Source organism: Crocodylus siamensis, chromosome 6 (genome assembly GCF_052110815.1).
Source record: "Crocodylus siamensis isolate JL-2025a chromosome 6, ASM5211081v1, whole genome shotgun sequence".
Taxonomy (NCBI): domain Eukaryota; kingdom Metazoa; phylum Chordata; order Crocodylia; family Crocodylidae; genus Crocodylus; species Crocodylus siamensis.
The window spans coordinates 45,350,262-45,365,038 of record NC_143400.1 but is presented as its reverse complement, the minus strand read 5'-3'; the positions used below and the strand labels follow the sequence as shown (position 1 = coordinate 45,365,038).

Genomic DNA, 14,777 nt, shown 5'->3' with positions numbered 1-14,777 from the left:
GAGAGCTATTGACCAGCTGGGTTCTATAACAATTTACAATTGTTTATTAAACATTTTATTTAGCTTTTTCAAACCATTCATAAAAAGAATGTGTGAATGTCAACTATTAACCGTACACAGAATAAATACCTTTCTGTACCATCCCCATCCCTGTGGTATTCAAGATATCTGGTAAATCATAGTAGCTGAGATGTGCCTGAACAAAATCACTACTTGCCAAGTGCTCTGTGGATTGTGTATATGTAGTCTTGGGAGATGACAAATGCCAATTTAAATTCCTACAATGAAGAGACAGATGGGTGTAAAGGGAGAGGGGGGGCAGTTGGATGGGAGACCTGAAGCCATATAGTCAACATCAAAGTCTTATTCATATTTTATCTCTTTCTGTCTTCATATAAACCTTAAGAAGTCAAGGAGGATAAATCTGGCTGGGCTAGAAAATCTGTGTCCTGTCCCTTCATTGTAACTAGGATTATTCCCAGCTCCCTCTCTCATTAGTGGGAAATCCCATTGTTTGAGCTATTGGACAAGTCCATTGAATCCTTGGGGATATATACTCTCTTTTCCTCATAGTATTCTACCCAATAGCTTAAACAATAGAAATTCCTACCTCTTGACTTGGAAGGATAACTTGATCACCTTTCTTTTCCTATCTAAAACGAGAAGGAGATGATAGCGTCACTTCCCATTTTGTGTAAGGCTAGTGTCACAGTGTGGCTACTCAGGGCCTAGGGAGGCTCCAGTTTGGAAGTGGGACCAACCTTCTAGTGACCCCTTGTGAGTTTAATTTCCGATCTCCAGTATTTTAAAATCTTTCTTTACCTGCATAATATTTATTTTAATTTGTTTCCCATTTGAGCCTTTTTAAGGTTTAAGGTTATACAGGGACAAACACTGGCCTTGCCATAGCACTGTCCATTAAGCACTCAGAAAATAAATCTATTTTTTATTATTTTATTAGTCTTTTACTTCTCTCCCTATTTTAGGAGGTCAAAATGAAACAAAAATCAAAATCTGTAACAAGGTTGTAAATATGGTACAACATGTGAAAAAGCAGGAGAAGCAATCTTCATTTGCCATTTCATGGAAATAAGATCTCTGAAGTAGCTTTCAGAATCCCAGCTGAGATAGTTTCATGCAAATTTCTATTTTAGAAAATGGCCAAAATATTTTTTTCTGTTGAAAATTGTCAGCCATCTTAACTTAGTAAATATTACTGAGAATTGCTAACATTTAAGTAAATATTACTGAGAAAATAGCAAGGTGCAAATAGGTTTGGAGGGCCCTAAAGGATTTCTTTGGGGTATGATAAATACAAGTAGAGACTACACATTTGTTTTTGAGCAAGGCATTGAGCTGATGGTTACCAGAGGTGAAAATGGCCCAGATGAAATGGAAGAGGTAAAAAATGTGAGATGTATGATTGCGCTCTGGTTCAAGGACTCAAGTTTCACAGGCTATTCATTGTTTTGAGAACATTTTCAAAAGGTGGAAGCTTTTTTAAAAAGAAAATCAATTTGAAAATGGAATTTCGAAAACTCCTAGCAGGTTTCAAAAATGCCCAAAAAGAAAAAGAGGAAGGAAGCTTGAAGGAAGATATAAAAAAAAAATGGAAAAAAAATTATTTTATCTTGGTTAAAGTTTCAAGAAAAGAATCAGTGGGAGGAAGAGAGCCCCAGGTTTTTAAAATATTTTTAAAATATTAAAATACAGCCAAGTTGATGTTTGGATAGAAAGGAGGATGGATAGCTGATGTACAAGTCAACAGTGGATTTTTTTTATTTTTAGGAAAATGAGCTTTTTTCAATTGAATGTCAATTTTAAAATGGATTTAGACAAAGCCTTGAGTCAGATAAATGTGACCATTCAACATTGGTTACTGAAAGTAAAGACTTGGAATGAATTAAAAAAATACATTATGAAAAAAGAGGAGAGGTTTTTTGAAACAGGGCTAATTGTCAAAAATGGCCAAATATAATAAAATAATTGAATTAACATAAGTTAGTGAGCTCTGTTGGGTGTTGAAAGGAGGAAACCTTCTTAAAAAACACTTAGCTGAGTGCAGAATTACAGGAACACGCAAGCTCTGTGGGAAGTTCCTGTAAAGTGTAAGCGCCTCTACCACGCTGTGAATTATGGAAGTGGAAATTATAAACTCACATTTGGAAGTGGGACTAGGTTGAGTATTAACCCAGGTAAGTGTGAACCAGAGAAGGACAGGCTGTGAAGAGTGTGTACTAGAACCAGTGCGCAGTAGGTTCATGGTGATATCTCTATGTACTTAGATATTGAAGGCAGAAACATAGCTAAACAGGTATTGTGGATGGGAGACCAGGGGGCAGAGATGGAGAAAATGAGATTCAGGACCGTTGCTTTTAGAAGACTTGTGTGAAGATACAACAGATGGATAGAACCAGACAAGGAAATAAGAAAACAACTCTGATAAGTACAGTGGATGCCAAAAGCCTAACCTTTGTCAGGCTCCTTATATGCAGCATGATAAAGGATAGTGAAAATGAGTATGAGAATGAGATGCCAAGATACCCATGAAAGTTTAGGTAAAACTTAGATTGAGAGAACACTTGGAGAAGTTGGAAAGTGCTCAGTTCACATGCAAGTCACTGGTCTGCACTGCATAAAGCCAGGTTTTCCCAAATGGGTGTTTGTGACTCATTCTTGGAGCAGGGTATTTGCAATGGTTCAAACTGGGGTGTGTAGATAGTGGGGCTAAAAAGCTGATCTTTGGAACTGGTACAGAAGTCTCAGTGCTTCCAAGTGAGTTTCCTAATTAAACTACTCATTAATGCTGAGGTTTTGGAGCCTAGATAGACACTAATTTTAATGCAAAAATATTCGGTGAAAACAGTTCTTGTCCTGAAAATTGCCATTTTAAAAAAAACAACCATTACCCACCTTAAAGACAAAAGGTGTTTTGATGGAAAAAGGAATGACAGCAGTTCAATTCCATTCCTCCCACCCCTAAAGGGAGTATGTTATAGGGTTTGACTTGGGTGTCTTGGGGTGCAATTCTCTAGCTAGTGTCATCCCTTTAACTGTCTGTACTCCAAACTGTCTCTTGGATTTTACACTGAAGCAGGTAGCACTAGCCTGGAGCAGCAGAACACCTGGTCTGATTTGAGATGCTACCCTGGGGTTCAGGTCTTGACTTTGCTAGAACTCCACTGTGCAAGTCCAAGAAAACGACTTAGGTCCTTTTAAAAATAAAACAATGCCCCCCCTAGAGTAATGGACCTAGACAGTCCCATCCTGTTGGACATTGTGTGGCTACTAAATTCTGCTTTTTAGCCTATATGATGCCAGTACCATGAGGTGAGGCCAGGAGCAGGCAATGGAGAGATACTTTTATTCTAAATAAAATTAAGAATAAACATCTGAAATGAGAAAGATGAAGGGAACAGTAAAGAGATCTAAATTTCTGTTCCAGTGTTTAACTGGGTTCAAAATTTGCCCATTAGAGGTTCAGCAAGGGTCAAGGTGGTTTTTGTAACACTATTTCCCTGAGTGTGAATTCTGGAGGAAATGACCAGCTCACTTTTGGGAAAGGGACCAGAGTTGTGATAAACCCCAGTAAGTGAAGCAACACCTTTATGTTCTCAAGTGCTAAGGTGCTTGATACCTCTCTGAGATAATTTTCTTTACTGTGGATGATCTAGTATGGCATGGGGTGGTGGCCCACTGTGGCTTCAGATTAGGGAGCTGGCTTTGGAGAAGGAGTGGGAATAGAATATGGAGTTTTTTTGGTTGCTAGGGGGAGTAATTCGAATTTGGCCCTGGATCAGGGACATAAGTTAATATGGACTGAGGATTTGAGGAAGAGCTTTCAGTTATAAGGAGGAAGTTCCAGCCCAGCCTGGCATTGTGGGGTGGCACGAATATTGGCTTAGAGGTGGATGGGCAATGCAGATATGGATCCCCTGTGGTTCCCGGGTACACATTCTAGTCTGGCTGGCAGCTTTTCCATGGCGGTCCAAGGTTTTCATAGATTTCATAGACATCAGGGCTGGAAGGGACCTCGGGAGATCATCGAGTCTAGCAGTTGCAGTTGAGCAGACATCCACTGCCTCAAAGTCACCATTGGCTTTCTCAGTAGCCTGCTCAGGGTCTGAATGTTTCACATACTCTGAAAGACTAGGAAGGGGATATTTTTGTATCGCTAGGGACGGCACAGTCTATTCTGCAATTATTCTGCAGATAAAGGACCTTAAGAAGCATTTGTGCAGCAGCTTTAGCTACAAGCCTGCTCATTTAGCTTGAGAATAACAGGAAACGTGGGTGATAGGTTATATGCTACTTGTTTTGGTAAACATGAGCGTTAAGCAGAGTTTCATAGCGAGGTGTGACCGCTGCGGGTGATTACGGGAAATCAGCCTTTGGCGGGGAAACCAAACCATCTATTGCTCTGATTGGGCCTCAGAAGCAAAACACTTCTTTGGTGTCACTTCTAAGGCTGTCTGCAAAAAACAGACTCTGTTTTTTATCTCCTTGCAAGGCTGTTTGCATAGTCAGAAAGGGAGTGAAAGTGCACAATTTGACTACTGCCAGTTGGGGAGCTTGAATATGTTACCCACACATTTAGGGAAACCATGATTCACTGTCAGGAATCTGAAGGTCCTTTAACAGGCATCTGCATTTTCGTTCCCTGAAGTATGTGCTCATTTATCCCTTTCTATTGTCAGAATGGCCATTTTCATCCCTTCCCCTTTCCTCCACATTATCCAATAAAAGAGTTCATGGCTGGCACCTACTATGATTGAAAAGTTTCAGTGTTGTGGCTGAAGCCATTACACCCAAAGGCCAACAGTTGTGGGTATACAACACAATGCAACACAACACAACACAACACAACAGGTTTTATGTTTCTGGGGGTTTTCTGTTTTGCAGTCCCCAAAAATGCATCAATGCAGTTTCATAGCAAAAGAGGCCAATGTGATCCTTGGATGTATAGACAGGGGACTCTCAAGCAGGAGCAAGAAGGTCAGGTTACATCCTGTGTTTTGGACACTGGTGCAGCTCCTGCTGTTCTGCTGTCCACAGTTTAAGGAGAGGTGGATCAAGTAGACTGGATTCAGGGAAGAGTCATAGGAATAAATAAAGTAGTGGGAAATGAGATTTAGAGTCTAGAAGCTCTGTCTGTTCAGATGAACTGAAAAAAAAAAAGAGGTTAAAGGGGTGATTTGATCTTAGTCTATGGGTATGTGTACTCCAGAATGAGAAGAGGGTGTCTGGAACAACAAGGGTTACGCTGACCTTCCCATCTTGTTTTTTTTTCTTTCCCAGACCTCCCGGACTCTACTCCTTCTATCTACAAGCTTGAGTCCTCCAAGGCAGATATCTCTGCCTGCCTCATCACAGACTACTTCCCTGACAATATCACCATCACGGACAGTGAGGGGTCTAAGTCATTTCAAAGCTCCATTGTGGAGGTAAAAGACCCAGGGAGCAACACAAAGGAAGCCAGCTATGGAACGGTGTATTGGTCCCAATCTCACTTTAAAGGCACCATTGAATACGGGTTGGACTACTCAGCCAGGTGTGTGGAGAGTGCTGAAGGTAAGTGGAAGCTTTGGGTAAGGTTTCCTCTCAAGACTTCAAGCTGGAGGGCCAGTGGGTGGTAACCAATGAGATGACCAAGCAGTGGGACACAGCAGAAGAGCACGGGGGAGGAACAAATCAGTCTTGTGGTTCAGGCCTGTTTCCTAGGAAGTAGAGAGGCCAAAAAGCATTTAGGGGCCACCGTGGAAAAACTACTCAAGCGAGCTCCCAATGTGCTGCTGTGGCCAAAGAAGGCCAAAGAGGGATACAAGGCCTAAATGCAATCCCTGCATATACAAAGAGTGCGCAGGGAGGATTTTCTGTCCGTCTCACCAGTGGTGTGTGTGTGTGTGTGTGTGTGTGTAAGAGACAGAAAGACACACACACACACACACACACACGCGCGCGCGCACACACACACACACAAACACACACACGGCTGGAGGTGGAGATACCAGACATCAAGAGACTGAAACTAAACAGGAGGAGCTTTTAGCCAGCTTGAGAAGTGTTTTGTTCATGATGCACTAAATACTCTGATAGGGAGACTCTAATTTGTAATCCAGGACAGATGAGTCCAACAAGAACCAGTGGCGGGGAGTTCAGGCTAGGGGAATTCAAAGTGGATGTCAGGCCCAATTTTTTTTTAAGAGTGAGGATGATTAACCGCTGGAACAAATTCCCAAAGAAAGTACTGGATTCTTCAGTGTCATATAAACATAAGAATTGCCATTTACTGGGTCAGATTTTAGGTCCCTCTTGCTCAGTATCCTGTGTTACACAGTGGCAGACAGTGGATGCTGAAAGGGAACATGAACTGGGTATGACCAGGGCTTTTTTCCCCACTGTTCTCTCACTTGCAACCTCCAGCATTTAAGGTCTAGGAAGGTGTAATTCAGAGGCTGTGACCCAAACTCCCATGCTCAATAGATAGTAATGCCCCTTTCCTCCAAGAATTTGTCCAAACCCTTTTTGAATCTAGCTAAAATGCAAGCTTTCACAACCTCTGGTGGCAATGAGTTCCACACGTTAATTCACACTGTGAGAAAAAAAACACTTCCTTTTGTTAGTTTTAAAACTACTACTAGCAGTTTCATTTTGTGCCTGCTAGTTCTTGTACACTGAGAGAGAATAAACAGTAAATCCCTATTTACTTCCTCTTTGCCATTTAGTATTTTGTAAACCCTTCTCACGTCCCCCCTCAAGCATCTCTTTTCTAAACTGACACCAAGGCTTGGTTTCTCTTCTGGAAGATGCAGTTCAGTTGAACCAAAGTTACTAGGACTAGTGCAAGGGATGAATTCTGCTCTGTGCATTATGCAAAGGCAGGCTGATTGCTGCTTCTGGCCTGTGTTTGCCTAGCACCTCACACAGCGGATGTCAGTCCTCAGTTGGTGCCAAGGCACAGCCATGAGAAACTGACCCTGATGTGAATTGAAAGAGTACAAAATAATACAGAATGGTTATTTTTGTTTCCAGATGAGGAAGACACATGTACAACCATGGAGCTGTCTCATGACTTTGAGACAGGTAAGAACACAGAGATAAAAGCCGTTTCCCTTATCAGCTCTACCCCATGGACCTCCCTGCTGTGTGACATGGGTGAAGCCAAGGGCTTAGGCTTGAACATCTGGAACAGGGATGGGGAGAGGAGGGAAGGGGGCAAGGATATTTGATGCTGATTTTCTTGGGGCACTTGAGCACCCAACTACTTTAGATCTTTGGGAAAGAAAGCAAAAAAACCCAACCATCCTCTCTTAACAGTTGTCTAGTCTGAGTTCAGAGTCATCTCCATGCTTCCAGGTTACATTTCTCTCCTTGCTCAATTCTTGGCATTCGTCATACAAAGTTCTGAGCCTAAATCATTTTATGGAAAGCACTTAAGTGCTTGACAGGGTTCAGAAATGCCTAGACATGCCATGCTATTTACAAGTCAACACAAACACCTCCCCCACACTCTTGATAGTGTGAAAGAGTGAGCTGGTGCTGTCGCTCTGGTTCAATGAATATTTTAATTCCAAAATGAAACATCATCAACTGGATAGCATGATACAGCCTCCTGGCCTCTTCTTCTCCCTCCTCCTCCCCACCCCTCTGCCATGTGTAGGAGTAGCTGTGTTCTCTGGGTAACTTTTGCACTCCCTCTCTTACAGATGAGCATCTGAACTTGATGTCCTTCATGGTGCTGGGTATGAAAGTTGTTTTCCTGAAGGGTGTCTCATGCAATCTGCTCATGACCTTCCTCGCCTGGAAGAGTTAAGGTGAGTGGGCATGCCTCGGATGAAGGAAGGGGTAGGAAGAGGCACCTACTTAGTTCTTCAGAGACTCTATCTGCTGAGCAGACTCCTCTCCAAAGTCCCTTTCTCTCCATCCATCTCTCCAGCCACAACTGGTGACTCATTTATCCTTCCTTAACTTCTGTGAACCACCCATTCTTTTTCAGCATCCACCTATCAGCATACCTGTCTCTCCATTCCTATGTTCATGTAGCCATCTATCCTTCTCACAATGTATTCACCCATCCTTAGACTTTCAGACTGAACTAGGACAACTGGAGATTCAATTCCCATGTTCTTCGAAGTGAGAAAATCTCAGCCCTGGGTTTGGTTGCTAGTAGACATTTTCCCTCTCTTCCCCTTTTTCCCCCTACTATCCTTTGTTCTCTCCTCTGTCTCTCTACGCACAATGAATGCCTGGAGCCTCAGGGCTTGGCCATTGGTCAAACACCAGTATAAACCAAGACATTCATCCTTCTTGTTGCAGGTGTGAAAGGAATGTGGACATGGGAACGATGGGAACTACTAACAGCCCTCCTGTCCTCCCCTCGCCAGACAGTCCCATACAGCAAGTGATAAGCACCTCAGCATTGAAAATGATTGTCAACAATCACCTCCGTACACGCAGCTGGCCATATAGTACTCAGACGTGCTTTAGCTTAGTAGTGTCATAAGGATCTTGCTTATTGTTCCATAACCCTTATTACTTCCCACACATGAACTGATGCATCTTCACGACCCTCTTGTGTGAGCCACCAGGTTGCTGACTTAAACTTCCTAAGAATGTTGCAAAACAAACAACAAGAAAACCCAAAACAACAAAACAAAACAAAGCTGTTTTTTTCCATGGAAAGTCATGGGTCTCTTCCCTTTATTAAATTATAACTTTTCAAAAAGTGTCTTTCATAGGAAAAAGTGTCTTTCATAGGAAGGGAATTTTTTGTTGTTGAGAGCCCTACAAACCCAAAGTAACTGGCTGGGTTAAAGGCAAACATTTCAGACAAACATGTTTTGGGTGGAAACATTCAACGTCCAATGATCACATAAAAACTAAGCAGCTGAGAAAATATCCCCAAAAGTATATCTATGTGTGGGAGTTTTTATTAAACAAAAAACATCCCTGGGGATGGGAAACCACTATCAGACCAGAAATTTTGGGGAGTGGATAGATGGAAACAGATTATGCAACATAAATTCCCCTTCCTCTGCCTGGCACTTTCAAAGGGGAGTGAAGATAACTGGGAGCTAACTTGCACTTGAAATTCAATAGATGGGATCTAGACAGGCAACTCCCCTGGGCTCCTATGCAAAGTGCAAAATGCCCGCCTCCTGATTTGTAATAGCCCTGGACTTTTTAAAGCAGATGGTTGGACGCTGAAACTAAAGACTTGTGCACAACAAAGACAAGAGCAGTGAGCTATTAGAACATCTTAGCCAGGATGGGGTGGGTTCTGCACCCCGTCTTTTCCAGAAGATGGTTGTTAGCTTAACCAGGATTTAGGGGCTTGAGGGAGTCATTGGGGGTGGCATTGGAAGCTTTTACATGGTTTCTGGAGGTTAGGACAGGGGCACAGCATGGCATTTCTGGCTTTGATGACTTACAGAGCATCACACACACACACACACATGCTCTCCATAACCCACCTGCCAACCACTTGCTCTGCAGAACTTGAGCCCATACTCCTAGCTGATGTAAGTCAGTAGGACTGATCTGAATGCAATTCTGGAAGATGCACTGTCCTCAAACACAAGTGAGCAGGCTTGTTACAGGGGGGTAGGTAATCTGCTGACCTCTTCTAATTAATCAGTGCTAGAGCTCAATGCTGTCTCAGGATTTGGCCGCTGCCCCGTCCCCCCCCAACCTTCGCCATCCCTTTTTCTTCTTTTAAATCCTTTTTTATGGCATCTTTTATCTCTGTTCACCCTCTCCTATCCAAATATAATCACTTATCATTTATTAAGTCATGTAAACTACGTAGTATCTACTCATGTTTATTCTCTGGGGGGGAAAAAAGCATAGTTATTCATATGAATTTTCCTTTCCTCCTAAGTTTCTTTGTATTTCCCCAACCGGATTGTCCGGTAGCAATTTTTATGCTAGCAAGTGATGTGCGCTGCTATTAAAGGTCTTTGCTGGTAGTGAGGTGTCTTGTTGTTTGTGACTCTAGCTCCGTGCAGCCTTATCTCTCGGCGGGGTGGTGTGGTAAAGGAAACGTGGATCACAAGAGACTTGGGCTGAGGTCACACTATTTTTTTCTTTTTTCTGAAAACACTCGGTTTTAGGAACCCAGGAGTGGAAGGGTCCTTCTGGGCCATCAAGTCCAGTCCCTTGCATCCAGAGACACTCTGTTACCCCCGTCACCCTCCATTCTCACTCTGAACCTGAGTCACAGCTACCATGAGAAATACTCAACATACCAAGAACACCCCACAACAGGCCGATAAGGAGAAACTGGAGAGGGCACTGATGCAACCACAACACTTACCACGGCCATATTTTAAAGCCTCTCTTAACTAGCAAGAGGACTGTGTCCCAACCCACTGAGGAAGGCAACCCCCATCTCTCTTCCCCTGTCTGCTCTAGTGGAGAAAAATTCTTCCCGACTCCCCCGATTTGGAGTTCAATATGACCCCGAGCAGACAGAAAAGAAAGGCCCTCTAGCTTGAACCTCCCTGGGTTTCTAGTAAGAAGCATCAGCACAGCCCAGCCATGAATCCCCCTCGTGATGGGTGGTCAACATCCCAGTGCTTTGGAGGAAGGGTGTTGGGGTTGGGGGGGGGGCGGATGGGGTGAAAACAACACACTACATGCACACAGAATCATTTGCAAGGAGGAGGAATTCCTTCCTGGCCCCAAATGAAAACCAGCAAATGCTGAGGCCTGACATTTCCAGACATCTCCCCCACTTCCATGCTACCCATATATCCCAAGCTGAGGGCTGCAAACACACAATTCCACCTTGTGCCCACTGACTACTGAGCCTGAGTGCCCTGTCCTCACAACCTCCTCCAGCTCAGCCTTCTGGAGATGCAGGAAAATAGAAGGAGACACCAGAAAGCAGAAGGAGACTTCTAAGTTCATCTGTAACCTGGCTGTAGTCATTTGGCCTTGAGCCAAGGTTGTTTTGCAGCCTCAGAAGTTCTTCGCCTTCCCTAATACCTGGCCCTGGAAATAAGAATGGTGCAGTGGGCTGCTCCCTGTCATGGGGTGCTGGGTCTGATCTGGCCTCAGACTGAGGGAACTGCCTGGCTGACAGTGCTGGGGAATAAGACCCAAGGGCTTTACCCTTGGGTGGGGGAGGCCCACTGACTCAAAGCTAGTCCTGGGGTAGGGAAAGAAGGGCTCTGGGCCTCATTTGTCTAAGCAGTACCAGGGCCTTACCCTCACTACCCTCTTCCTCCACGGGCAATGGGCAGAGCATGTTCGCTTCATTCATGCAATGCAGTGTTAGTGACAACAATTGAGACCTATCTCATTTGGCCCCGAAGGGCTTTTTGTTGGTGCTTGAGGGGTAAGAGAGATTATTCTTTCCTCCCACCTTCCCTGTGGACCAGAGCAGCTGCAATACAGCTGAGGCTGAGATCCTCAGTAGCGCTGCAGTAGTCTCCCACCCAGTCCATATCCCTGCTATCTCTGGGGCCATCATGGCCTCCTTATGGCATGCGCAAGTGTAGCTTCTTGTGGGCTAAAATGTCTCAACCAACAAAAAAGCCTTCAAGTTCAAGACCCAGGTGAAATATAAAAGCTGGTGGCTTGGAACTTCTGCCTGGCTCCCCCATGAGACAATGCCAGCATAGCTTTCCCCTCATCATACTCAAATGTCAACCCTTCCCAGCCCCCAACAAGTAGCATCATACCCACCTCACAGATGAGGGAAACTAAGGAGCTCACTGAGAGAGAGGACAAAGGTCACATGGGGGGGGCTGTGGCAGAGTTGGGAATTGAGTCCCCTATGAAACAAGGGACACTCAAGCTGTCTTTTTAATTATATAGAGCAGGTGAAGCCTCAATGTAGGGAGGTTTCTGGGAGCAGAGGGCTCTCGGATCTGGGGGTGAAAGGCAGAAGTGGAATGGGGCAGCTGGAGAGTAACATGGAGCAGGTTCGAACAGGAAGCAAGGCACAATTCCTTTTGACACTGAAGGCGACATACCAAGAGAGTGGCAGCTTCTCCACTGCTTGGCACCATGACAGCTGGGCTTTCAAAGACCCCTGTAAGGCGGTACCTCCAAATCCAAGCTAGTACCTCTCCTGGGCACCTCTACAAAAATCCTGATCTGCCTCATGAGTGGATCTCCCTTTCTGAATGACAACCTCTACCCAAACCACGAACACGGTATGCGTTTGTGTGTGTGAGCAAAATCCCCCGGCCTGTGAGATACCAGAGGCCAGACTGGATGACCAAAGCAATGTTTTTAGACCTTAATGAATCAATCAATGAACAATTCCCCCCCCCCCGAAATTTACATAACTTTTAGGCTTTGAGGTTTCCGTTCTCCCCCCTTCAATCCCATGCTGCTCAGCTGAGCTGTTTATTTCCACAACGAGAAAAACAGAAAACCCACCACAATGGGCCAAGGCAGGAAACAACAAGTAGGACAGGAAGCGGGGACACATCTGAGCCCCCAGGTGGGGTGGCAGGGAGCTGGGGGGGTCAGGGGGAGAAGTGGGAGGAAGGCATTTGGGGCCATGTTGAGAGCTCTGTGGTGACGTGGCCGCCCCAAGATCTGGGTCGCCTTTGAGGCTCTCCCGCAGAAACCACTTCCTCTGGAAAGAGGAAATAGATGTATGTAGGGCAGGGGGCACGTGGCAGGCAGAGAATACAGCACGTGGAAAGGGGGAAAGGTGGGTCAGGCGTTAGACTGCCAGCTGTGTGGGGTGTGGGGACGGTGAGGGGTGCAGGGAGACACTCGAGACCCCCTAACCACAACAGGCTGCAGCGGGTGGAAACGGCATGAGCTATGTATAGCATCCAGCAAGGGGGGCAGAGGGGGAAGCTGAGAGCAAAGGGGTAAGAGGGGAGGGGTGAGTCTCATGGCATCTAGAAAGGGCATGTGCCTATGGGGGGTAGAGGCCTCTGCATTGACTGGTCAGCCCCTTGCCCCCCCTTTTAAGCAGGCAGCAAGGATCTGCCCCACCACGGCCCAGCCTGGGAGAAGCAGGGTCCCTGCATGTGTGTGTGGGTGCATCTCTCCAAGCCTCCTTCACACAGAGACTGGGGTCCCTGCAGGGCAGGGGCCCACCCCCCGCAAGCAGGCAGTGGGATCCCTTTGGATGCTGCACCCCCTTCTCCTGCTACCTCCCCAGCCTCATGCCTCCTTTCAGGCATGGAGGGGAGTTAGCCCCTCTGCATATGGAATTCACTGTGTGGGGGTCACCACACCCCAGTTATACAGGGACCAGACCTTGATTTGTAGGAGCTATGCAAGACCTTGGGGTCACTGTCCTGGCCCACGGGGGCCTTGGAAGCAGGGTGGTATTCGGGTGCAGGGGAAAGGTCAAATGTAGAGGTAGATAATATGGGAACAGCAGTCAGGACTCTTGTGGTAGAAACAATGTCTTTTATTAAACCAACTAGATAGCTACAATTTTTGTCCTGTATGTTCTGTATGGGAACAAAACATTTCCTGCCTCTGTGCAATTGGGATAAGCAGTCAGCAGAGGGCAGCAGCAGCTCCTGCAGAGATTAAAGGAGAAAGAAATCTACAGGCTGGAAAGGAAGGAAGAAGCTTCTGCTTGGGACTGCAAAGCCAATAGGCTAAAAAGGATTGAAGGCAGGGGGGAAGGAGGGAAGGTTCCAGCTCTTTGCCAGCATCAAGAGATCACAATCTGCTATCACAATGAGGAGCAAATGCTCGCCTGCCTCTCTGCTGTGCTGAGGATTGTTGGAGGGGGCCATCCACCAGGGGGCACCCCATCTCCACGCACTGCAATACTGGGGGCCCTCTAGAGGGGAAAAACCTGTCCCATTCCTGTCCCCCCCTTCCAGCCAGCCAGGTCCCCCCAACTGTTGCTGGAGTGCAACCAGGGGTTTAGAGGTATTGAGGCACCAGATTAGCTGAGTTCAGTGCTTTTAAATCAGGTGCAAGAAGGATTAACAGGCCTTGAAAGGCGAACATAACATCATCCTCCAAGTCCTCACACCCCCAACAAAGCCAAAAGCGCTCTAGGGTATGAAGCACATGAAAACCAGGGGAGGAAAAGGTCCTGAGGGAGTGGCAATGGAGGGACATCAGGCTATGGATGCCTGGGGTCCAGGGACTGCAGCAAGATAGATATCCCTATTACTTTGCTAGTTCAGGACTGCATGGGGTTTCAGTGTTGGGACTGGCATATGAGATGACAAAGGGAAAGTGAGGGCATGCGTGCATGCACACACATGCATGTATGTGAGCACACACATGACTGTACAGGAGTTCCCAGGCTGGATGTGCCAGCTGCTCCGATTTCTATAAAGATCTGTGTAGGTGTGCGTGCCCACGCATGCTGGGGATGGATTTAGGGTTAGACAGGCCCATTGGGCTCAGCAGAAATACTAGGCCGGTGACAATCAACCTTGTTAGGAGTCCAAGCCCTACTCAGAAAACACCAGCTCTTCATTTCACCCATGTTTTTGACTATGGGAAAGTACTGAAGCAATGCTTCTGTTGCCAAGATTCAGGAAGCCTACAGCAGATCAGAATGCTTTTGACAACATGGATCTCATTATTGGAGATCTCTTGATTGATCTTGGGAATCAGGCAGAGGTCTTTCCATGCACAACGGTGCCCCTACTCTTTTCTTCTGCCCTGTCCTAGCCTTTGGATTTAAAATTACTCTTTCCATTTGGACACCTGCTCCCTGCCTACCCTTTTGTAGCCCTTGATGAAGCAAGAAGCTATTTCTGAAAGTTATGCCTCTCTGGATATGCCTGTAAAGGTGCAGCTCTGTCCTGCCTTCTACCAGCATT

General features: G+C 45.6%; 1 protein-coding gene across 2 annotated transcripts in view; it reads left to right on the top strand.

The window, feature by feature from the left end:
- Window positions 1-9,957, top strand: part of LOC149862559 (T cell receptor alpha chain MC.7.G5-like) — a 259,667-nt gene extending 249,710 nt beyond the window's left edge. For both annotated transcript variants that reach the window (XM_090050561.1, XM_090050562.1), the window contains exons 2-5: window positions 5,299-5,571; window positions 7,033-7,083; window positions 7,707-7,814; window positions 8,317-9,957. In XM_090050561.1, the coding sequence (XP_089906687.1) occupies window positions 5,299-5,571; window positions 7,033-7,083; window positions 7,707-7,813 (431 nt within the window). In that variant the 3' untranslated portion in view covers window position 7,814; window positions 8,317-9,957. The remainder of the gene's footprint in view (window positions 1-5,298; window positions 5,572-7,032; window positions 7,084-7,706; window positions 7,815-8,316) is intronic.
- The last annotated feature ends 4,820 nt before the right edge of the window (window positions 9,958-14,777 follow it).